The sequence below is a fragment of the Stylophora pistillata genome, chromosome 1, assembly GCF_964205215.1.
Source record: "Stylophora pistillata chromosome 1, jaStyPist1.2, whole genome shotgun sequence".
NCBI lineage: Eukaryota > Metazoa > Cnidaria > Anthozoa > Scleractinia > Pocilloporidae > Stylophora > Stylophora pistillata.
Window position 1 is genome coordinate 3,514,060 of NC_142519.1, and position 24,329 is coordinate 3,538,388.

Genomic DNA, 24,329 nt, shown 5'->3' on the forward strand with positions numbered 1-24,329 from the left:
ATATGTACCGAGAGCAGGGTGGCGAAGGGTTTCTATGATGAAGCCCAAAATGAATAGCATAGGCGTGAAGTTTACAGAAAGGAAGGTAAGATAAGACCCCCCCCCCCCTCGTCCTCCATGCTACCCTTTTAAGGCCAATTGACTCTTCTATACTAAAAATTAAGAGAAGCACTAAGCAAAATAACTCCTTTATTTCCCTTTCAGATTTCGCCATTGCCATGTTATTTAATATACTTAAGAGGATTCTCTTCAAACTATGACTATCAATTGTGTGTATATCCATCTGTGATCATTCATAAAATAAGATTTTATTGAAAGTGTTCTAAATCATGTTTTGCCTCTGGTCCCTTCTTCATTTACTCTTAACCGTGTGGTTTATCTATATGGAGTCGTCGAGGATTGACAGACTAAGATATCGGTTGAAGAGAGGAAAAGTTAGTTTAAATACAAAAATAACGCAAACAAAACAAAAATAATAAGCTCTTTGAATCTAAGCCATGAAAATGTCTTACATATAAAACTAAATGTTATTAAATGTTATTAAATGTCTTACATAAAAAAACTAAATGTTATTTCCTGAAAATCGTACAAAACAGTTAGGAATTGAACGGAATCCGTACACAAAGATTTTTTGAAATAATGTCGGTTTGTTAACTTTTTGCTTTCCTTTCTTCTTCAATTCATCTCCAACGAAACAACAGAAACCAAAGCCTTGCCGAAAATAAAGCCTCATGACGAGAATAAAGCTAACTGATCCTTGTCTGCTGTGCATATCATATTACTGTTATACCAAACATCAGCGTCAAAACTAATCTTTACTTACTTGACGTTGATTTATCATTACTTCTCCTTTCACCGAGTCTCGTATACTACCCATACTTTGACTAGTAGACGACAATATTCAGAAACTAAGGACTTCTTTTCTTAACCGAGAGAAATACTTCCAATTTTAAACATCTGAGAGCGTCAAAACCCTCTCCAACTGCAACTACCTAGTTTTATACAATTTTATTAGATATTCTTGTGGGTTGTCATTTTTTCTGGGGTTAATCATCCTCCTCCGGCCTGTACTTCGCCTGTCGTATTTGACTCAGTTTATTTCTCGCTGCAGCCAGCTCTTTTTCGATGCGCAGGATCTTCTCTTGAGCTTCCAACTCCTGCGCAATTCCACCAACAAACCGCTGATTTATAACAACCGTGGTCTCTTGTTCTTCAAAGACAGCCGCACTCTTAGCCGCGGTTACCAAGTTGTCTGCGGCTCTCTTAACGGCATTGCCGGCAATCTGTAACGACACACCATAACAAACTCTTACTGTAAGATAAAAAACAACTGAATACAGAATCGTATTTTAATTTTTCGTTTCAACAGTAGGACTATTACATGCGATCAGTGAACTGCAACCGTCGAGTAATTTAGTGAGAGAAATCATTTGTAAAAAAAAAAAAAAAACAAACAAAAAAAACAATTTGTCTTTCCTACGCTCAAAAATTGAGACAGACGACTTGAAAAATCAATGCAACAGGGAAAAGATTTTAGGGTAAAAAAAACAGAAATTCAGACTGATTTTTCAAAAACAAAAAGAGAAAAATATCCAAAGGCGGCCTGAATAGGGTGTGACTAAGAGGTAGAGTGAATTTTTCCATGAAGTTACAACAACCAAACTGTCTAAAAGTTCTGCCATTCAATAAAGCTGAACAGCATCATGCTAAGCCTTGTCATCCGAATGACGGCATTCTTTTCGTTTTCTTATTACACACTGATACGCAAAGATACAATCCGGTTAGGCGATCACAACTTCGTTAGCTCCAATCTTTTATCTTAGACCAAGAAAAGGGTCATTTCAGCGCACTCTTAACCCTCTCTCTCTCTCGGCAAAGATTCTACCCTGGAACGTTATTCTCTCTTGGTGTCCTTTAATCATAGCTTTTTTGAGATGAAGGTTAGTCGTCTCTTTTAAGTTTGTCCAATAACGCGGTAACCTTTCGCATAGCTTACAAAGCACTCCGACAAAGTGTATGTAACCTACTGTCCTCAGAATACCCATCATGCACCACATACCTGTAGTCTCCTCTGTGTGTCACTGTTGGAGTCAGCTTTTACTCTACATGCTAACAGCAGCTGCGCAGTAGAATTCGACACTTGTTTAGCTCCGGCTATCAGCCTTTCCTCGCTTGCGTTACCCTGGACGGCCGCGTTAGCCGCATCACACAACGTTGTCGTGGCTGCTGCTACCATACGCGCCTGAAATTGACAAACTTTATATTTAGACGGGTTTAACGAGGTCTTGCTTCGTCACGCAAAAGGTAACGCGGCGTGATTTCGATTGAAAACAACGGTAACAGAGGGCTCTATAATTTTAAATTACAAACAGGATGGCGAGTAGGTTTAAGTTGGTGATTTTGGAATCTCTAGTCACGCAATATGGAAAATAGTACCTTCTTCTGTCAAATTATGACTTTTCTCGAGTATCATATTAGCAAGTGACGTCATTTTAACAGAAGAGTTATGCTACAGATTTCCGGAATGTTCTAGCAGACTCTATAATGTCTATAAGGACCAGTTATCTTCTTGTGATGGTCGCTGGCGTTGGTAGAGACGTACGTTTTGGAGAGGTGATACAGAGAGAGCTTTGGAAAGCAACTGTAGTTTACTAGGGAAGTTTGTTGGTACTGGAAAAGATTTAGAGTGAGAAGCACTAAGTCTGAGATTTGGCTAGGGGTGACTTAGGAGGTTAGGGGGTTCCCTCTGCAAATAAGAGATCATTGTATTGTTGAAGATCCGCCATTTTGTAATCATAACCCTGTGACGCATAGTTGTCTTAGTCGGTTTTAAGAATTGTTGAGTGGACTATTATATCTACTGTCGCCGGTTACAAACACAACACATACAGAATGAATTGATGACTTCTGAAGGATCTCCAGAGTTTGACTTACCGCTGACACAAGCCCTTGTGACCACTGTCCATCCTCATTAGGATCTGTGGAGGCTGAACACACCTGAATAACGAGTAAAAAGAGGTCAGATGGTGGAAAATTGACGGGAAAAGCAGGATGATTTGAAACTGAGTGGAAAGCAAGCCTTGTTCGAGTTGATTAACGATCTCACAATTTCCCCTACAACCAGAATATGCATAGGTAAGTATACACCAGAAGGCTGGTAACCGAGTATGCTCCAGGGTTACTTTGCATGACCAGCGCAGACACTGGAGTATAATGCGGGAACTCCTTCCATGTCACAATAAATAACAGGCAACCAACGACACCAAGCTACTGGTAAGAGACCCTTACCCTGCCACTCGCCACCAGTTCCCTTTGCGCCGCTGAAGCAGACTTCACCAATGCAACAGTAGCAGCTGTTATCGCTTTGGCAGCTTCCAGGATTTGTTCTTCGAAGTTGAGCGACTCGTCCGCTTCCTAAGAATAGCGATAACGTTTAAAAAATGTCAATATAAACTAAATCCAAAGAAAGAGGAATTTCATCCAGGGTTCGCAAAAAATTTTGTGCACCAAACTCGAGATTTTTCCAAACCATTTTGTTGCCGATAATTCTCTTAATTTACGGATACAAAGTCATGGGTCAAGTCACTTCAAATAAATGATTGTCAACAGTTTGCTTCAAACGCATTCATTAAGGTTTAGCCAAAATAATTTAGTTTGTACATCAAACAAGTTCCCTCACAAAGACTTCAAATTTTCAAGACTTTTTACCCATTCAAGGTCTAAAAAACTAGTTTGCAAATACTAAAATATTTCAAGCATTCAAGACCGTGTAAGAATTATGTTCATGTGATAACACCTTTGGTCGTGGTTTGGGTTTGAGTTCAGCCAGTTTCCTGGCAGCTGCTTCGATCGCAGCAGCAGCGCCAAGCAGCTCGTTCTCAGCAATGACATTAGGATCTTCAGGGTTGACCCAGTCAGAACCTGACAGGATAAAAAAACGTCATATACCATCATATGATATCAATACATCTAATGGGAAAAAATTCCGCACAACTTTACTTGATTTTATGACTGCATCGCACTGAACACAGTTACAGCGGCAGACGAAATTCAATTTTTCTTGCGCGATTATTACAGAAATAACCGAAACTTTCCCGTTTTCTGACGCATTTACATTTCGCTGCCACAGAAATCCATTCTCCCATAATGTATCTAAAATATAAATGAAAACTGTAGCGATAACCTTGCAGGGACTTTTCCTCTCCTACAGATTGTCGTAATGGGTTCTCCATTTTTTGTTCTCTGGGATGAGGATAACGTTGACAACAGCAGTACTGGAAAACGCTGTTGACATGTACTGGACAGCGTTTTATCCTGCGTACAGCGTTTTATCCTGCGTACAGCGTTTTCAAGTCTTCAGGAACAACAAAACCAGCTTTGCGTTGCGGACGGACTTACCTTTCAGTGCTTCGGCCGATTTGACAAGATTGGCAACTTGATCGGCGACAATTTTAGATTGTGGCGTAAGTTTCACCTTCTTATCTTGGGACGGTTTCTGCACAATCTGTAAGGTACGCAATGCAATAATGCCTTTAGACAATAACCAATACTGCCCAATCTTTCTGATTAAAAAATCAAGACGACAACAACAACTACTAGGATGGGCAATCAATAAAAGGTTGTATTTCCCTTATTGCTTTTGCTAAGACCAGCTTGGTGGTAACCAGAAAGGGCAGAACTTGAACTACACTTTTTAAATGCTGACACGATTTAGAGCTTAAGCTCATAAAAAAATTGTACGAGCTATTTCTTTGCAAATCCGGACTTTTGATTAAAATATCGCCGGTGGTGGATCAGAAAGTGTTTCGCCGAAAAGAAAACCATCACACCGCTGTAGCATGTAAACAAACACAAGCGTACAACTCAATATTGTTTAGCAACCCTTACATTATGCACGAGATCAAGCAGCTCCCCAAACGAAGCGCCACATTCCATTCCACTCCGAAGGGCCTGGCTTCTGGCTTCGTTACTTTCTGCCTTGTTGGCGGCACCCTTGGAGAGCAAAAAAGGCACTTGTCAATCAACTCATAGACGCTCACAGTGGCGGATCCTGACCGTGAGCCTAGGCTCCTCCCCTAGATCCGCCACTGGTACATCCCGCATGTTTGAATGATGACGTACTTTATTATTTAAGAAATACTAATCAACTTCTCTTCCTCCGGACGGGCGCAGAGCACAAGAAGTTCCCCATATAACCACTTCTCCTAATTTCCTGTTCTGCCATCTCAGGAAGTAACAGTCTACGAACTGATTTCAATCGTGCAGGTCTCAACATAAAAAGAAGACTCGAATCGATCTTTTTGCTTATAATCATTACAATCATGTATATTCTTTCGTGTGTCTTCACCTCATTGATAAAATTAATATTGAGATTACCGTCCCTATTTACTGTAGAAACGTCGTAAAACAGGAAGTAACACAAAATGTGCTGAACTTGAAGACAGAGAACTATGAAATAAATAAAACAGGGAAGGTCTAAACGATGTTAGCAATGTTATGAAAATGTTCCCACCTTACAAATAATTAACATTTCTGTGACAGCTTTTCGGCCCATGTTGGCAGCTGTCATGATGTCATCTTGCTGACAAGAATTCCCAGCGGCCACCGCTTTGGCTGTTGCTAAAGTGACGTTTTTCGTACTCCTAATAAGGTCTTCGGGTGTAGCATCCCGGACAGGCATTGACGGATTTTGTACCACCTAACAAGGAAAAGATAATCACGACAGACGATCAAATCTTTGTTTCAACAAAGTTTCCGGTACTAAGAAAATAAGTACGCTATGAGCTGAAGAGAGATTTCCCGGTAAAGAACCATAACCGTGGAAAGTAGACGCAGGATAGAAGTCTGAGTTAGCAGGATGATGGGTAGCTTGACAATCGAACTACATGTACTTACCAGCACGGCCTGCTTGACAGCATCTATGGTTGACTCCAAGGCTCTGGTGCCTCGTAGTGCTTTATCCTCCACACTCTTTACCGTTTTTAGCAGCGAGGACACATTAGCTACCATGGTCTGATGTGAAAACCAGGTAAAGCCACAGATCAGAAATAAATTAACAGTCTAACGCTTTTGATGCAGGGGCGACTAGGCTTAATTAGGATGCTAAGGCCAAACTCCAGAATATCAAACTGTTCCAAAGTGTAAACTGGCGCCACACTGATTTGTGCAATGAAAGTTATCAGATGTTGTATTCACAGCTAATATTAACCGAATTCCGCACATGCGGCGATGATGGATTGGTAAATCAGTAAAATACTGCAACCACTGCCTTTAGGCAGACAGAAGTATTTGAGACAAACACTTCCATTCGCAGCCAACTTTCCGGGGTGGAAAGCTGCGTAAACACCAAAGCACCAAAGTCTAGGCTCACTGATACAGAGTTCAGTTTATAGCTGTTATAGTGTACCTTTCCTGTGGTCTCTAGGCTCACTGATACAGAGTTCAGTTTATAGCTGTTATAGTGTACCTTTCCTGTGGTCTCTAGGCTCACTGATACAGAGTTCAGTTTATAGCTGTTATAGTGTACCTTTCCTGTGGTCTCTAGGCTCACTGATACAGAGTTCAGTTTATAGCTGTTATAGTGTACCTTTCCTGTGGTCTCTAGGCTCACTGATACAGAGTTCAGTTTATAGCTGTTATAGTGTACCTTTCCTGTGGTCTCTAGGCTCACTGACACAGAGTTCAGTTTATAGCTATTATAGTGTACCTTTCCTGTGGTCTTGAGCACTTCAGTGGATGGGTCGTTGTTAGGTTTGCCGGATGCATTCTTGGTAGCGTTAATCAGTGCTCCAAGGGCAGACGCCACGTCTTTAGCAGCATTAAGCAACATTTGCTGCACAAATGTAAAGCATAAAAAAGACCTTTTCAACGTTGTTATTATTTTTAAGCCTTTAAAGAAACTAGTAATAGCACCTCCACGCCGAATTTTGAAAGATGTACACGGGAATTTTGAAATCTACTGGTAAACTAGTAAAGAGAATCTATCACTGATCCGCACACTGAAATAGACTTTACCTGTGCATCACTGTCATCTGGTCCAAGAGCCAGAGCTCCGAGCTTAACGTTATCTGCTAAATTGGAAACTGAGCCAACTGCAGCCTCGGCAGCTGAGGCTAGCACATCTTGAGAGGCCTGCGCCGCAGACACGAGATTCTTAGTGTCTTCCACTAGAGTCTTGGCTGTTCGAAGAATGGCTTCTCTACAGAAGGAAACAACAGCACAACAAAATTATTACTTTTACAGCTCCAAATCTATCGTACAGTACGATAAAATCCCCTATCGATAAGGGAAAAAACTGCTATAATGTGACGTGACTGGAATGTAACGACAAAAAAAAAAAAAAATTTGGTGTAAAACTGGGAAAAGCTGTCTTGGTTAAACGAAAGTTCGAAAAGTGAAAGTCAACTTTTCGTGACCAACAGTGAATGTGAAACAGTTTAGGAATTCTCAAAACAATGTGAATCCTGAAGAGAAATGTATGATCGCGCAAAATAAAAAAAAATAAAAAACTACCCCTACTTATCATTCACTTTCACATCAAAAGGGGCCCTATTAATCAAGCTAAATGTGGCAATTAGTGTCAAAGGGCGCTTTCTCATTACGCACAAACTCATCCCAGGAGCCAATCATCCTTCGTGTGACCTTAAGCCTCACATGAACTCATCCCACTTTCAACCCAAGATCACTCTATGCAGCTCTTAGAAACCGTTTGTATGCAATTCTAACGAACCTGTGATCTCCAAATGTATCGCCTTCAGTCTCTGGCTGCAGTGTACCAGTCGATGCAAACATTACAGTAGTGTCCAGGTCACCCACTATTCCCTGCACAGCGCTGGCCGCATTAATGCAGGCCTGGGTACCACGCGAGCCTTGCTGAAGGGCTGCTAAGAGATGAGATACCTAAAACATAATAAGGGGGGGGGAATTTTACAAAAAAAACCTTGGTACGTCATAAAACTAAAAACAACAGCCCTTCTCCCTACCCGCAAGATCACAATTCTCTCTTCAAAATACTATGATAAAAATGATGTAAACGACGTACGTCCATCCACTATTACCTTTTCTGCTACATGTCTGCAATTATCAGCTAGTTCTTTCTTGGAAAATGGATCCCTGGGGCTGCTCTGAACAACTCCGCCGCTCTGAATCAAACTAATACAAGCTTCTCCTAGACCTTGAACACCGGTGCGAATGCGGTGCGCGATCTGGAAGGGAGACAGAAAGAAATATCACAAGAATGAAGGAGCAGATAACTTCAAACTTAAACGCATGCCATACGTCAGTAGGTTTGAATGTTACGTCTTTCACAGGTTACAATTTAACTTGAAGTGTGTCGGCGCACACGTTAAATGAGCTTTAATTGTTTCCTACCTCTGGGTTTCCGACTGTTTTGACAGCTCCTTTTGTGTCTTTTGCGATGTCGTTGTACGTTTTACTGATGTCTTTACCAAGGGGACCAAGTTTCGTCGGATCTGTGGTCGATTTACCAACCTAAAACAAAACAGTTCCACTACATGTGAGTTGTAAATTTTTGCGGAACCAAGGCATATGGCCACGTTTCCTTGCCACAATTATTGTATCGAATTCTAAATTCAAGGAAAACAAAGGAATATTTTGAAACCGTTGATAACTAATCCAATAATTTGAACCGCAGACTTACAAATTAAAGTTAGACGGTAATTTTGAAAAGAATCGAAGGAACTTCTCGTACATTTGATGATTTAGACGAAATCTTTCAAAATATCACCAACACCCATAATTCACGAAATGCAATCGTGTTCGCGCAATTTCCTCAACCAAGGCCTAATAAAACTCAATCCAGATCACCAACCATCAAATAAACTATGAAAGAATAAATTCATTGAATTAAAAGTGAGTTGCCCCTCACTCACCATGTCATGGGATTTCTTGGCCAGTTCCTTCATAGCGCGGGTCATCCTCTCTTGGTAATTCACGAACGGTTCATCTATAACTTCAAATCCATCTGTTCGACCATTAATCAAGGGTTGATCAATCTAGGAAAAGAATTATTCCAAAATGGGTTTCGGCTGAGAAAATAATTAAAATTCTCCTTTGCCAGGTAACTCTGCCCTGAAAGAACAAAGATTCTCAGCACGAATACAAGCAGTTTTTTCCCACCCATCCGATAAACCTATATACACATTTATAACACAATTGTAAAGAGTTTGTTGATGAGCATCTCACCTCAGCCAGTGCTTTTCCGATACTGTCAATTAAACCGGACACGACACCGCTTTCGCTAGCGGCCTCTTCGAGAGTTTGTCCCAGGTCCCGCACAGCTTCTTTCATTCCCTGAGCTGCTTCTTCAATATCTGGATGAGCATGAACAGCCTGTAAAATGTACACAGCTTGTTACCTCTGCCAAGCTCTTCATTTGTGGAAACGAGTGAAAACGCGGGAGCGCAAAAAATGGCGGAGGTAGGGGAAGGGGAAAAATTAGGGAGGACAGCCCTTCATTGTGAAGCCGTTTACTTGACGACCACAACCGCTGTTAGTCGTTCACCCGTTCTCTCGCTCTAGCGCATAGTTCCTCTCTTCATCAAAGAAAGTGGACAGCCACCAGAAATTTGACAGGGAAACTGGACTAAATGCAAGAGTGGGAGAGGGGAGGGTGAACCTGTGATGAACTTGAGACACTGCTGGCATTCGCTCCACAGATAGGTTCAGGTAGTGGCAAACCACTAAGCCGTAAGACCACACCTTTAAACGTACTTCCTGAAGACAATAATAAAATCTTTTCACCTTTGGATTTCCTCCGCCTTCTTTAGTAGCGTACATGAGTTGTGCTGCTGACTCCGCCACAGTCTTGGCCTGATCTAACAAGTCAACCTTGCGTTGAACATCTGCGGTTCGTGAAGCTGCGCCTACAGCCAGGTCGGCCAGCGGCGCAATAAAACTCGACATCTGAGCTACCTGTTTTGGAAAAAACATCGGGGATTTCAGAATTAGTCTTAAACAGAACATACACAGACACTTAACCTTCTGGTATGATAAGATTATTTCACGCAAGCACTCACAACGCCCCCCCCCCCCGCCCCTCCCCCTCCCCCACAAAAAAAAAGGACATAATAAACCAAAGACATAACTTTTTCCTCTTATCTTTAGGATAGCTAGCGACCCCAACACAAATTGAATACTGTTCACAGTCCAGTGATAATTATCAACAAAAAAAGACAACAAAACTAGTATGGTACCCCGTGTCCAATCTTCTCTGGTTCGGACTTTGCTGCCTCTGCTAACGGATCAATAACATCAGTCATCTGACTCAGGTTTTGCATCATTTGTTCATGGAAACCCTAATAAGAAATCGAGGAACTGTTTGGATTCAAGTTCATGGCAAAAGGAACTAAATTAGTGGCAAGCCTGAGGCCTTAGAGATCTTTCAGCGAGATAACAGTAGGGTAAGAGAAATCAATGCTCTGCTGCCGCGAGGAAGTACGGGAAAGAGAGGAAAAGGGAGGGAATGGACGAGGTAAAGGTCAAGCCACCGTCGCTTCCACGGACATTTCATTTGTTGGCTCGCCTAAGAAAGGACAAATAGGAGTGAACGAATTACTGACCCTCAAACCAACGGTGGTATACCACTACTGAGCACTGGACCTGCCCACTGCCAGAGTCTAGAGCTAAAACGATGGTTTTTGATTGGTGGCTTTGCTATTTTACCTGTAAAGTGTTTTCAGGTCTGGGTTCCAGCTGCTGACTTATGGCCGCCAATGATGCTTGATCCAATTGATTTATGGTGTGGTTAATTTGTTCTAACGCCTCATCACACTCTCTTTGACCAGGGGCATTGTCTCTGTAACCAAAAAAAATTTATATACATGAAGGGGAGAACAGCAGAAGTGATCATCAAAGTCAAGAGTAAGACAACATGTTCAGGTTGTCAGTCACTGATTACGGTGAGATGCCTTTTCAGGGGAATGAGACCCAAAACCATAGTAACCCCAACGGCCAATCAGAACAAAGGAAAACAGCAGTCAACTACACAAAAAAAGGCTTGAGTTGCTTAACTTAGCAACTGTTTTCCATCTGATCGATTGAGACTGAGACGCAAGATTTCTAGTCAAATCTAAGTGCGAAGCAAAGTGAAACAAAACAACTCTGACTCACTCTGGAAACTCAAATGCGTAATCTCTAGTCATGGAAACTTTTTGAATCAAACTTACTTGATGGCGGTAATAAGTCTTCTCATGGCATCAGATACAGCCTTCGCTTGTTGAGCGAGTTGCTGCCAGCCTGTCTGATCTTTAGAGTTCACGGCAAGAGCTTTGGCGACATTGAAATAGTTTGAACTTGAAGTGGCCATGGATTTGCCGGACATGATTAGCGGAACCTGAGCTGAGCGGGCCTGTAAAAGGAATGCGCTCATAAATCACAGTACAACTGCTGATTTGTAATGACTAATAACCAAATTTTCTGCGAGCACGACTCCATTTCGAGAAACCGCACGAATTAGGAGCAAAAGAAACGTCGCTGTCAAACTGAACTGCAAAACGTTTAAGTTAAGAGCGAGACAAATAAGGCTATTTAAAGAGGAGAAAAGCTCCCACGAACCTTAAAACGCGAACTACACATGCTGGAGGAGCAAGACTTACTAAAGACACGGAGGGCTTGCATAATTGATTAACATCTTATTTGCAACAAACGTTGACTATCTTTTGCATATTTTTCCTGCTCCTACAGCGGAACCTCTTGAGAAAGCCCCTTCCCTCTACAACTCTACAACAATTTCCAGAACAGTCTCAGTTTGAGGCTAACTACAACTGTTCCTACGATCTACCTTTGTCAGAATACCAGTGCTCCTGTTTTTAGATTATACCTACAAGCTTATCATTGAGCATAAGTTCTCACCTCTGCACTTATTTTAGCGGGTACTGCAGCAAATTCTGGGGACAACGCGTATGCTGTTAGACTCTCTACGCTGTTTATCAGCGGTTTAGTCGAGGCCGCGCATGCTTCCCTGTTGCTATCGGACATGTCACCCGCGAACACCTGAAATGATACCATACAATAAACACGACTGTGTTACAATGCCTTTCACTGTGTTTGAAAGGAAATACATGTTCTTGTTCACTCTCGGAGTTAGTAGCAGAATACACGTACAAACCTTGATATTCTTCACCAAGTTTGCTGTATTGTTGGCCACATCTTTTGCTGACTGCACGAACTGTCTCTTGGCCGCAGGGTTGTTAGTTTTAGCAGAAGCTGCTTTGCACGCATTGCACAAGGCGGACGTGTGCTTGGCGACAGATGTAGCAGCTCCGAGAACCTGTTGACAGCAGAAGAATTAAGTCTTCTTCGCAAGGAGGTCAAAAGGGAAATTTTTTCTAAGAATACATGATCTAAGGGGAGGGGGGGTGGCAAAGCTGACAGAGCAAGCAGCCGCCAACTCAATGTCCAAACCTTTTATTCGCAATTAATTTCATAGTGAGCCACGCCATGTTGCGAGGTGATCTAGTACGTTCCCTTTTTTGGCGCAAAAGGCAACCACTACTTCAAGTTACATGTCACAGAAGATACATAGTCCTAACTTGACACTCGCTGAAGCTAGACATTACCTCCTGCTGACTGGCCTCTGGGTTGAGCAGACTCTGACATGCGTCTACGATCTCCTGTTTTGAGTTCATAAACTGCGTCTGGTCTATGAGGCCTGGTCTCCCAGCCACACTCGAGGGATCAGCAACTGCCACAAGGTATGCAGCCTGTAAGTTAAGACGCACCGACAATTACAAAATATCCTCATACTGTTTTGTTTCACAGGCTCACTTGCGACATTCCAACATTTCGTCACTGCTGGCATCTTTGAGTTCTCGACCAGTTTGGTAACGGCCGCTACTCAGCATTCCAAAGCGATTTTGTCGCGGTTGTTTACAGGGTTCCCCCCTGAAACTGAGTTTTAAGACTCCTACAACAAAGCTTCTTTAGGAATGCGATTAATTCTATGCAACCAGCTTTCACACACGATTAAAATCAACAAAGCACGTGAACAAGCACGTGAAATTTCTCTAATTAACGCAAGTAATTGACCAACATAACGTCATATCGTCTTAGGATGCGTTCACACTTGATGCCCGAGCATTAGTGCTAGGGCACCGGCACAAAATGGTGCTGTGGTCAGACACTAGATACCCGACGAATCAATGCCCGGTTCAGTGCCTGAATACAAGGTCAATTGAAAAAAAAATGTGTTCACATTAGTGCTCATCAAGAATCGTACTCAGGCACCGTGCTAGAGCACCAAGTATGAACGCAGACTTAGAAAAATAACGAAAATATTTTCCCGCTATTTGCATTAGTTCTGGAGTTTTTCACAGCCTACCTGTGCAGCAGACTCAGTCAACGCACATACAGCACCTGAGGCGTTTTTAACTCCATCATCAAACTCATTGAAATCACCAGACTTAACACTGTTGGAAATCTTTGGCATTGCTTCTGTTAGATCCTACAGAAAAACAGAAAAACAGAAAAACAGAAAAACGTCAGTGCAGCAAGTTCACAAATCGGTACAGTGTGAAAGGAATACAAGCGGATAGAGAACACTGCCACTCTCTGCACATTTGAAGGAATACAAGCGGATAGAGAACACTGCCACTCTCTGCACATTTGAAGTTAATTATCATTTAACTAAGAATCCTTGTCAGTCTTCTCCAACGTTTACCTTACCAGTTTTGATTTGTTTTCTTCTTATCTCCGCTGTGTTGAGTGTTAACTTACTTCTATAAATTATCATAGTGAGGAAGTTCCCTCTGTTAAAGGAAATCTTTAAGAAGAGAATAAACGAACACAAAATCATGCAAAGTCGAGCGAACCTTACCTGGGATTTACGAGTTACTTTATCGAGACAATCAAAGAATGTGTCGCTATTGACTGGTTCAACTGGATTATCCAGGATGTTACTAACTGCCTACAAAACAAAATGAGTAACACCTGGTCAGTTACTAGATAACACAAACATTCTAACAAACAATCCAAAAGGTGTCGTGTATGGTTGGGGAAAACATTCGGTTGTACCAAAAAATATCCTCTTGTTGATCAGAATAATCTCCACGACTAATGGATTGTCACGCATTCAAAAATTGAACTGCACCAAAAACTTCCAGGCATATCTCTCATACAGTTTAGGCGCTGCACTTGATAAGTATTGCGCTACGTTACAAAATGTCGTCACTTTCCGCATTCTTCAGTTAAAATGCTATTCATCATCTTGTTTAGTTTTGTATTTAAGGCACGCAGTCCGCAAGCCTCAAATAAACAACAACATTTCAGAGCTAGTGACGTACCTGGATGTTTCTCAAGGCGTTGTCGCATTCCTTCTGCCCTGGTGCGGCAGACATACAAGCATTGAGCAGCATGTTAATACTATCAGTAACAGCTCTGAAAACAAAAAACAAAAACAATCACCAGTTTTAAACGGTCCAAGTCAATAAAATTCGCACCCGCACTAAGAGCACTTTTCTCTCTTGCCATCGCGAAACCTCACAACGAAATCGGAAAATGGTCATACACCTACGGTTAATTCGGAATGGGTATATTACAAAACAAAACTACAGTATTGGACACAGAAGGCAGAGGCCACATTCTTAGGGACAAGAGGGTCAGGAAATGAAGTGCAAGAGTTAAAAATACAAACCCCAGATGTATCTCTCAAGACTTGTAATAGCTAGCATTTTAAAAAGTAAACTGACAACAGGTTATAGGTTCCATGTAACTAACCTTACAACATTAGCTGACTTGTAACAGCATTTTAAAAAGCAAACTGATAACATGGCTTATAGGTTCCATGTAACTAACCTTACAGCATTAGCTGACTTGTAACAGCATTTCAAAAAGCAAACTGATAACATGGCTTATAGGTTCCATGTAACTAGCCTTACAGCATTAGCTGACTTGTAACAGCATTTCAAAAAGCAAACTGATAACATGGCTTATAGGTTCCATGTAACTAGCCTTACAGCATTAGCTGACTTGTAACAGCATTTCAAAAAGCAAACTGATAACATGGCTTATAGGTTCCATGTAACTAACCTTACAACATTAGCTGACTTGTAACAGCATTTCAAAAAGCAAACTGATAACATGGCTTATAGGTTCCATGTAACTAGCCTTACAGCATTGGCTGACTTGTAACAGCATTTCAAAAAGCAAACTGATAACATGGCTTATAGGTTCCATGTAACTAACCTTACAACATTAGCTGACTTGTAACAGCATTTTAAAAAGCAAACTGATAACATGGCTTATAGGTTCCATGTAACTAACCTTACAGCATTGGCTGACTTGTAACAGCATTTTAAAAAGCAAACTGATAACATGGCTTATAGGTTCCATGTAACTAGCCTTACAGCATTAGCTGACTTGTAACAGCATTTCAAAAAGCAAACTGATAACATGGCTTATAGGTTCCATGTAACTAGCCTTACAGCATTAGCTGACTTGTAACAGCATTTCAAAAAGCAAACTGATAACATGGCTTATAGGTTCCATGTAACTAACCTTACAACATTAGCTGACTTGTAACAGCATTTCAAAAAGCAAACTGATAACATGGCTTATAGGTTCCATGTAACTAGCCTTACAGCATTAGCTGACTTGTAACAGCATTTCAAAAAGCAAACTGATAACATGGCTTATAGGTTCCATGTAACTAACCTTACAGCATTGGCTGACTTGTAACAGCATTTTAAAAAGCAAACTGATAACATGGCTTATAGGTTCCATGTAACTAGCCTTACAGCATTAGCTGACTTGTAACAGCATTTTAAAAAGCAAACTGATAACATGGCTTATAGGTTCCATGTAACTAGCCTTACAGCATTAGCTGACTTGTAACAGCATTTCAAAAAGCAAACTGATAACATGGCTTATAGGTTCCATGTAACTAGCCTTACAGCATTAGCTGACTTGTAACAGCATTTCAAAAAGCAAACTGATAACATGGCTTATAGGTTCCATGTAACTAGCCTTACAGCATTAGCTGACTTGTAACAGCATTTCAAAAAGCAAACTGATAACATGGCTTATAGGTTCCATGTAACTAACCTTACAACATTAGCTGACTTGTAACAGCATTTCAAAAAGCAAACTGATAACATGGCTTATAGGTTCCATGTAACTAACCTTACAGCATTAGCTGACTTGTAACAGCATTTTAAAAAGTAAACTGACAACAGGTTATAGGTTCCATGTAACTAGCCTTACAGCATTAGCTGACTTGTAACAGCATTTCAAAAAGCAAACTGATAACATGGCTTATAGGTTCCATGTAACTAACCTTACAGCATTGGCTGACTTGTAACAGCATTTTAAAAAGCAAACTGATAACATGGCTTATAGGTTCCATGTAACTAGCCTTACAGCATTAGCTGACTTGTAACAGCATTTTAAAAAGCAAACTGATAACATGGCTTATAGGTTCCATGTAACTAGCCTTACAGCATTAGCTGACTTGTAACAGCATTTCAAAAAGCAAACTGATAACATGGCTTATAGGTTCCATGTAACTAGCCTTACAGCATTAGCTGACTTGTAACAGCATTTCAAAAAGCAAACTGATAACATGGCTTATAGGTTCCATGTAACTAGCCTTACAGCATTAGCTGACTTGTAACAGCATTTTAAAAAGCAAACTGATAACATGGCTTATAGGTTCCATGTAACTAGCCTTACAGCATTAGCTGACTTGTAACAGCATTTCAAAAAGCAAACTGATAACATGGCTTATAGGTTCCATGTAACTAACCTTACAGCATTGGCTGACTTGTAACAGCATTTTAAAAAGCAAACTGATAACATGGCTTATAGGTTCCATGTAACTAACCTTACAACATTAGCTGACTTGTAACAGCATTTTAAAAAGCAAACTGATAACATGGCTTATAGGTTCCATGTAACTAGCCTTACAGCATTAGCTGACTTGTAACAGCATTTCAAAAAGCAAACTGATAACATGGCTTATAGGTTCCATGTAACTAACCTTACAGCATTGGCTGACTTGTAACAGCATTTTAAAAAGCAAACTGATAACATGGCTTATAGGTTCCATGTAACTAACCTTACAACATTAGCTGACTTGTAACAGCATTTTAAAAAGCAAACTGATAACATGGCTTATAGGTTCCATGTAACTAACCTTACAACATTAGCTGACTTGTAACAGCATTTTAAAAAGCAAACTGATAACATGGCTTATAGGTTCCATGTAACTAACCTTGCAGCATTAGCCAGCGAGTTCTTAGCATTAGGTGCATTTGGATCGGAAACCAAAGATTTGGCAGCCAAAAGGAGTTTACTGGACGCTGTTGATGTGTTCTTCAAGTTACGCACCAAGGAATCCTTGGCAGCTTCATCCTAAAAAACAATTTGCATCGAGTTATAAAAAAACTAATATCAAATCGAAGCACACGAACTTCTCAGTAGTGCAGAGGCCCCATTAAGTGGGTCTGAGTATCTCGCATCCAGTAAGATTAATTTTTGGCCTTGATATCCCGTATCCAGTTAATTCCTGTGCTTTATATCCCTATAATTCCAGCTCCTGGCTCCTCTGAATAAATAGCGAGTGATCCACTTTCGCAAGCTAGACGCTTGGCCGCCAGGTTGATCAAAATACCTTAGCCTGTCCAGCTAGCTTCAGTCCACTGTCCAGCAGGTCTTGGTAGGAGATTGAAAACTTCTTAGTGGATACAGCAAGTTGGTTGGAGGTTCCACGCGACGCTGACACCATGTCACTAGCTGCGGCATTCAGCGCTGCACCTCTCATGCTGAGCTTCTCTTGGACGACCTGGTAACCCTCTGAGGTGGGCGGAAACTGAAACACCAAACAAATAATAAAGTCAAAACAAGTCTAAAACAAAAGCAAAATACATTAACATAATAATAATATAATTACATGTTGCTGAAGTTTGTTGTTGTGGTTGTTGTTTAATTCATTACGGTAAGCTAAGTGATAAAATTATTCGCCCATTCTTTTCCTCAAAAGTGAATAAAATTCTTACGGTGCTAATCTGAGTAAGAGAAACAATCATCATCAACGAGGGACAATGAATGTATCCACTTAACTCACTCACACTCAGTAACCATTTCCATTCATGGAAAAAAAAAAAAAAAAAAAAAAAAAAAAAAAAAAAAAAAGGGGGAAAGAAAGAAAATAAAAATAACCACATTTGTCCACAAGGGCCCTGTTATTCAAAGGGAGTGTTTAACACCGTTTCAAGCTCGCAATCGTTCACTGCAGCTAGCAGCCATGTTTGGTTCGGCTCCTTTCCTTTCTTTCCTCTTGCCTATATCTAGCCTTCGGGTTTCTTTATCTCCTTAACCTTTGTCTTCTTTGAGTGGGAATAATAATACTGTCGAAATGATAATACTGTGATGGCTGATGCCATAATGGATAGTTCCATCTCAATTTTTCCTACTGAGGAACTCCCACAAGTCAAGGGTGGAAAAATGGAGTTTAAGTTCTTACCCCGGCTTTTCAAAGAATGGACAATGCTATCCACAGGATTGATCTCTCTCCGATGGATAGTGTAGTATATTTTGGTAACACTATTCTAATAGATGGTGATTCGTTCGTTGGATCGCACTATCCGCCCAAGAGATAACTACAATATTCGCTATTACAATTTTGGGTAAATGTTTCTGATGGTTTCTACTTATAAATGTCTAAATACCGTAAATTTAAACAAGAAAATCCAAGGTTTTCAATAAAATGGATTGAAGACTTGGACGTTATTTATCTCACCTCTCCTATGGCTAAGCTCTGACTGGAGTTGACCACGGCCTTTATAGCTTCATCGACATCTTTTTGGCCCGGTAGGTAGTTCACACAGTTATTTAGCGCGCTGGATACATCCTTGGCGGCCTAGAGAAATAAACACCATCGTCTCAACAATTGAAACTACGAACGTGCTTGAGTAACCAAAATTTCATGAACTTGTTTGACCGTTACCTGTGCCAGCCTTGGTTGGTTGTTGGGATCCCCGGGGTTGTTCACGGCATTTTTTGCCTCTTGAATTAATTTTGCCGACTCAGTAACAACAGCCTGAGTTGCTTTGATCAAGTTCATCTGCAGGGCTCTTTCCTCTGCTGTTGCTGCCACTCCCCTGGCTGCAGCGGTCAGCACGCGCAGGGCGCTAGCTGTGTCCCTCGCTGCAATACCTGTGTAACTTTCATTGCCCTAACAATGAATATTGAAAAGTATGAGTCACCGTCTCTTTCTCTAGCGTATTTCAACGTCATTATTTCAATTCGCCATTTGCCGGCATCCCGCGTCAATCCTCAAAAATTCGTGTTCCTTCTAATCTACGAAACAACCGAGAGACTAGACCCACTCTGATTGGTCACAATTCCATCTTTTACGGTGCAAACAAATTCAGATTAATTTTTTAAAAGGAATAGACCTCACTTTCGAACGATTAACTGGGAAATTAACCGAGAACTGAAAAAAGAAAGAAAGACGTATGAGCCATCTTTAACCACACAATCGAACAACAAACACGCACAAGTGATTATAGAGCGTTTTATCAACTTTTTAGGGCCACATATGCATGGTCATATCTTATTTAGTTTAATTTAGTTCATTATTCGTAACAAAAGATACCTGAGAGGCAGCGGTTAGAAGTTGTGCCATTGATGAGCCAACAGACTTTGATGTTGCACCGAGTTCAAGACCACAAGACTCTGCCTGAAAATAACAGACAAAACAAAACAAAAACGCTCATTGAGTTTGTGACGGCTCAGATTTCAATCGCCAGCAAGGTCTGATCACAATACGTCTCCCAAGACTACTTACAGTATCTCCTGGAAGAGGCAGCAGTTTTCCTTCCTCAGCACTCTTCTCATATGCCTCCAAATCACGTCCAAGAGAACTAACTGCATCCAAAGCACTGTCAATCTCCAGAGTTCCACAGGCTTCAGCAGCCTACAACATGCCGCAAACAACATCAAAAACATGTAATAAAACAAGTGAGACTTGAACGGGAAAGGCAGCGTCATGTAACGAGCAAAAGAGTAAACAAAACGACAGTATGACTGACAGAGGAGACTGGGAAGGAGGAAAGGCCACAATGTTATCCGTCGGGTCCATTTCCTAGTTTGGTTCATTTCTATTAAACTTGAAAGTGTGAATGCTTTCTTCAGGTCTTACGGAGTTAACCATTTCATATCTCAAAATTGCATCAGACAAAAAAAGGGAGGAAAAAGCTTAAGTGAATGCAGTGAGTTTACAGGAGAGTTGTAGAGGAAAAGAGAAATCCCTGTAAAATAATATCGCTTACCTTATCCGCCGCATCTCTCAAGTCTCCAAGTGAAGATGCAGTTGACTTGGCAAAGTTTGCGAGCTGTGTAGCTGTGATTGGATCCCCGATGGTTGGAAGAGCAGCTTTAGAGTTTGCAACAAGTTTGGACGTAGGCTGTAAAATATAAAGACATAAAAGATTGATGTCACTCAACTGTTGGAGGTTCATTCTCCTCCTGGACTGATGAGGAGTATTTTAACAGTCAAGAGCTACTACAGTTGGTAATCATTTCCTTACTTCTAATGACCATGATGTCTGATGCGGAAGTGATACCGTGAGGACAAATTCTAAGCTTATCGTTCTTAGTGAGTTTTAAGGGTTAACGAGCAAACGCACACTTGAGACAGAAACAGCGTAATCTTATCTTTCATAAGCTTCAGCCGGAACCGGAAACAGCGTAATCTTATCTTTCATAAGCTTCAGCCGGAACCGGAAACATCGTAATCTTATCTTTCATAAGCTTCAGCCGGAACCGGAAACATCGTAATCTTATCTTTCATAAGCTTCAGCCGGAACCGGAAACAGCGTAATCTTATCTTTCATAAGCTTCAGCCGGAACCGTAGGCGAACCGTCATTTGTTCCTTTGTTTTCAAAGTTGATTTTTCGAGTTCAATGTATGCTTGTCACTGTACTTACTTGGATGAACTCCTTTGAAGCATTTATCAACGCAAGTTGAGGAGCGGCAAGATCAGGATTTCTTGATGTGTCTCTTAGAGCTTCTACCAGTTGGTTAATGTGTTCCTCTACCGGCTGAAAAGGGAAATCGTCGATTAACAATTACTTCATCATAACTTTTGATGAAATCAACTTCCTTAGAATTGTGGATAGAAATCAAATAACCCATTATTGTTCGCCAGAAAGCTGTAATTCAAGCAATTGCAGAGAAGCCTGAAAAAAATTCATTACGATTACGATTACGATTACGATTATTACTAGTGGCGCCTGATCATAGTTACAAAAGCCGTCCATTTTTATTTCTCTGTCAGCTTAACAGAGGCAACTGCGGAAAACAATGGTAGGAAAATTAGGACGGGTTTGCTCACTGCAGGGTGTCCGCTGAATGAAGGGTCCACTTAAGCAGGTTTATTATATTTCAGTTCTCGCTCACCTTGCACTGGTCATTCAGCTGCTGTTGTGAAGCTTGATTTCGATTTGAAGGACCTGCACTGCGGGCTGCAGCGACCAACTGAGTAGCCTGGCCAGCTGCTTCCTTAGCAGCAGCCTGATAAAGAAAAAAAAAATTCATTTTTTAAAAGGCAAACTTTTCAATCCGTTGAAATACAAGTGGAGTCATGCACTGTGTCCAGACACCACCAAAGGTTGAATCAAAACGAAGTTCGCAAATCAAAGAAAGAGGTTCGTTTGAGCGATAGCTGACGGTCACAAGCTTTTTTTTGTTTTTACTTCGAAGAGTAACTACATGTACATATTTTAAAAGTTAAATATTAAAGTAAAAATTCTCGTGATCGCAGAGAAATTGCGTTTCATTTTCAGTTACCGTGGGAGGCCAATCGCTACTATGCTAAGAGTTCACTTAAGCCTCATATTTAATTAGTGCCTAGACTGAATAGCCCATGGCGAAACTTGATGTTTTTTTTTTTTTTTACCTTTTTTTCATTTTTTTCTAATTAAGATATTGAACTCACTTCAAGTCTCTTGACCAGCTTTTTCTTCAGAGCATCACTAGCAGCAGCATTTGTCGCTGATCTCAAATCCTCTGCAGCTTGTTTAAGCTTCTGCTGCTGATCTGCAGCGTTTGGATTTCTTGCTGCTCCCTGTTTAAGCCACACAAATGAAAGTCAATTCATTTTACAAAGACGTCATTCACGATAAACTCATATGAAAAAGTGCGTTTTAGTGTCGAGGTCCTACTGCACCTTCGCGGCTTCTACAAGCTTTGCCGTAGCATCAGCCAACACTTTAGCAGCCGCTAAAAGTCGTTTCTGAGCATCTGAGTCATCTTGAGTCTCAGCTTCTGCTTTAATTCCAGTCACCAACGAAGAAGATGCCTGAATGACAAACAAGAGGATAAGAAGTTATCCAGCTGGCTTACAATAATTATGACTTATTTATAATGTACGACTCTCAGTAAATACCACTAGGGTAAAAACACACGATGAAATTCCACACCTGTGCTAAAATCTTTGCCTGTTTGACCATCTCCCCAGCGTTACCCATGCTGTTAAACAGTCTGTCAGTGGCTCCAAGAATATCATCACAAGCGGCGTCATATTGCCCAGCCTGCTGAGCTTCCCAGGTTCCATCTCGCACCTTCTGCAGCAGACTGTTCATGGCATCTCGAACAGCCTGAGCAGCCGCCAAGAGCTCCTTGAGCAGATCAGAATCTTCGGGGGCTGCTTCCTGAGTCCAGAAAAAAATTCAGAAAAATTGTCAACTAGTAAATGCAGTTATAACAACACGTATTTTGTTCAATGCCTAAGACCTATCTGTGTATGAGGAAAAGTAACGCCTCACTTAACTGAATAGACCGCAACATATTTACTGCTAGTCCCTAGTCCTACCCGCGGAGAACATCTGGTTTCAAATTTACCACAGTTTCATACACTACCGAGAGCCCCCTCTCCCCTCCACGTACATCACATGTTACAACTCCCAAGGATAGCAACCTACCAGGGTAATACTCATTCCAGACCTTTGTGATGAGCATACTGTTTAAAACAAAGGTGACAGGATCACTCACAGTTTAAAAAAAATTAACTCTCGTGAGGGTTTTTTCATCCACTACCTCCAGGTTTAATTGGAACTTGGATGGTTGGTTGGACTTGGTACGAAAGAGGAAAAAAAAAAAACCTACTACAGAAAACCGGACAACCTGCAGAGTATCATCAAAGCTACAGCAGACTAGACTTAACAAATCAACTCAACACATGGCAATCCTAAATCGGGTAATCAAGCTCAGGATATAAACGTTGATAGCACATTCTCTCATCTGAATGATCACTGTACCTTCCAAGCAGTTTTCATCTCACCTTACAAGCTCCCTCAGTGTCATCAACAGCTGTAGCAACAAGTTTTGCAGCTTCAACAACTTGTTCTTGACACATATGACTACTGATGGATGGAACAACCACTTTAACACAGGCCACCAACTGGGCTGTTGTCCTGGCTGTCTCCTTAGCAGCAGTGATTACTTTTCCTTGAGCCCCGGTGTCATTGGATTGACTGGCAACATTCTTTGCTTTAAGAACCAGAGCTGCTGTTGCATTAGCTACAGCTTGGGCCAAAGCAAGCAACATCTCCTGTGTTAGAAAATAATAGCATTATTGATAGCAAATAAGGGATCTTATAGATGGTAGCTGTGCTAATTTACATGTAATATTTTATTATAAGAGACATCTTCATGTGCACCGAAACTAGAAAAAACGTTATTAAACGTTTTCTCCTCTGAATCTTGCTGCCGACATAACCGTTTTTATTAAATTTTCGAATCGCTCTTTGGGATCACATCATGTCTAAGGGGTCCTGATAAATACAACCAGAATTGCCTTGACACACAAAATATGTATAAATAAAGCATTAGATAAATACAAATATTAAGAATAAGACACACATCTGATCAACATTTCAATTTTATAAGATCACTGATAATGGTTATTAATATTCAAAGTCTGTGCATTGTAAAAAAATTGTGCAATTGTTGTGTGATGTAGTGTGATAATTTTCTGTTCACTCCTCATGTAGAGCCAGCTTGTGCATTTTTTGTGCCACTGCACAGTCATTATTTCTTTGTAAGTTGTCCATACTTGAGTTTGTTGATCTACATCAGGTTCACCCATGTACTGCAGAAGAGTTGCTCCTGATGAGCCCACATTACCAGCTGCTGACAACAGCTTGCCTCTGGACTGAAGAAAAAAATCATCATTTACAATCAGATCTCATTTACATGATTCTTTTTTCGAAGCCATGTCTTCTATGCAGAAATAGAAAGGAATATCAAAAAGCACTTCAATCTTATCTTCCTAAATGTGATAAAGAAAATCAGGTTCTTTAAAACCAAC

At 40.8% G+C, this 24,329-nt stretch overlaps 1 protein-coding gene across 1 annotated transcript in view; it reads right to left on the reverse strand.

The window, feature by feature from the left end:
* Positions 1–172: 172 nt before the first annotated feature.
* LOC111343867 (talin) overlaps positions 173–24,329 on the reverse strand; it is a 45,114-nt gene continuing 20,957 nt past the window's right edge. Inside the window, exons 25-64 of the mRNA XM_022951061.2 lie at positions 24,075–24,173; positions 23,301–23,570; positions 22,441–22,671; positions 22,188–22,319; positions 21,957–22,085; positions 21,419–21,532; positions 20,947–21,060; positions 20,289–20,423; positions 19,805–19,933; positions 19,613–19,696; positions 18,962–19,189; positions 18,755–18,874; positions 17,627–17,824; positions 17,228–17,367; positions 14,301–14,394; positions 13,835–13,924; positions 13,340–13,462; positions 12,579–12,722; positions 12,128–12,289; positions 11,872–12,012; positions 11,187–11,368; positions 10,684–10,816; positions 10,215–10,316; positions 9,763–9,933; positions 9,205–9,351; positions 8,892–9,014; positions 8,371–8,490; positions 8,058–8,204; positions 7,730–7,899; positions 7,015–7,198; positions 6,707–6,832; positions 5,896–6,012; positions 5,513–5,698; positions 4,888–4,992; positions 4,399–4,504; positions 3,797–3,921; positions 3,289–3,414; positions 2,935–2,997; positions 2,060–2,242; positions 173–1,283 (exon numbers count right to left, since the gene is read on the reverse strand). Coding sequence (XP_022806796.2) covers positions 1,047–1,283; positions 2,060–2,242; positions 2,935–2,997; positions 3,289–3,414; positions 3,797–3,921; positions 4,399–4,504; positions 4,888–4,992; positions 5,513–5,698; positions 5,896–6,012; positions 6,707–6,832; positions 7,015–7,198; positions 7,730–7,899; positions 8,058–8,204; positions 8,371–8,490; positions 8,892–9,014; positions 9,205–9,351; positions 9,763–9,933; positions 10,215–10,316; positions 10,684–10,816; positions 11,187–11,368; positions 11,872–12,012; positions 12,128–12,289; positions 12,579–12,722; positions 13,340–13,462; positions 13,835–13,924; positions 14,301–14,394; positions 17,228–17,367; positions 17,627–17,824; positions 18,755–18,874; positions 18,962–19,189; positions 19,613–19,696; positions 19,805–19,933; positions 20,289–20,423; positions 20,947–21,060; positions 21,419–21,532; positions 21,957–22,085; positions 22,188–22,319; positions 22,441–22,671; positions 23,301–23,570; positions 24,075–24,173 — 5,730 coding nt within the window. The 3' untranslated portion in view covers positions 173–1,046. The remainder of the gene's footprint in view (positions 1,284–2,059; positions 2,243–2,934; positions 2,998–3,288; positions 3,415–3,796; positions 3,922–4,398; positions 4,505–4,887; positions 4,993–5,512; positions 5,699–5,895; positions 6,013–6,706; positions 6,833–7,014; positions 7,199–7,729; positions 7,900–8,057; positions 8,205–8,370; positions 8,491–8,891; positions 9,015–9,204; positions 9,352–9,762; positions 9,934–10,214; positions 10,317–10,683; positions 10,817–11,186; positions 11,369–11,871; positions 12,013–12,127; positions 12,290–12,578; positions 12,723–13,339; positions 13,463–13,834; positions 13,925–14,300; positions 14,395–17,227; positions 17,368–17,626; positions 17,825–18,754; positions 18,875–18,961; positions 19,190–19,612; positions 19,697–19,804; positions 19,934–20,288; positions 20,424–20,946; positions 21,061–21,418; positions 21,533–21,956; positions 22,086–22,187; positions 22,320–22,440; positions 22,672–23,300; positions 23,571–24,074; positions 24,174–24,329) is intronic.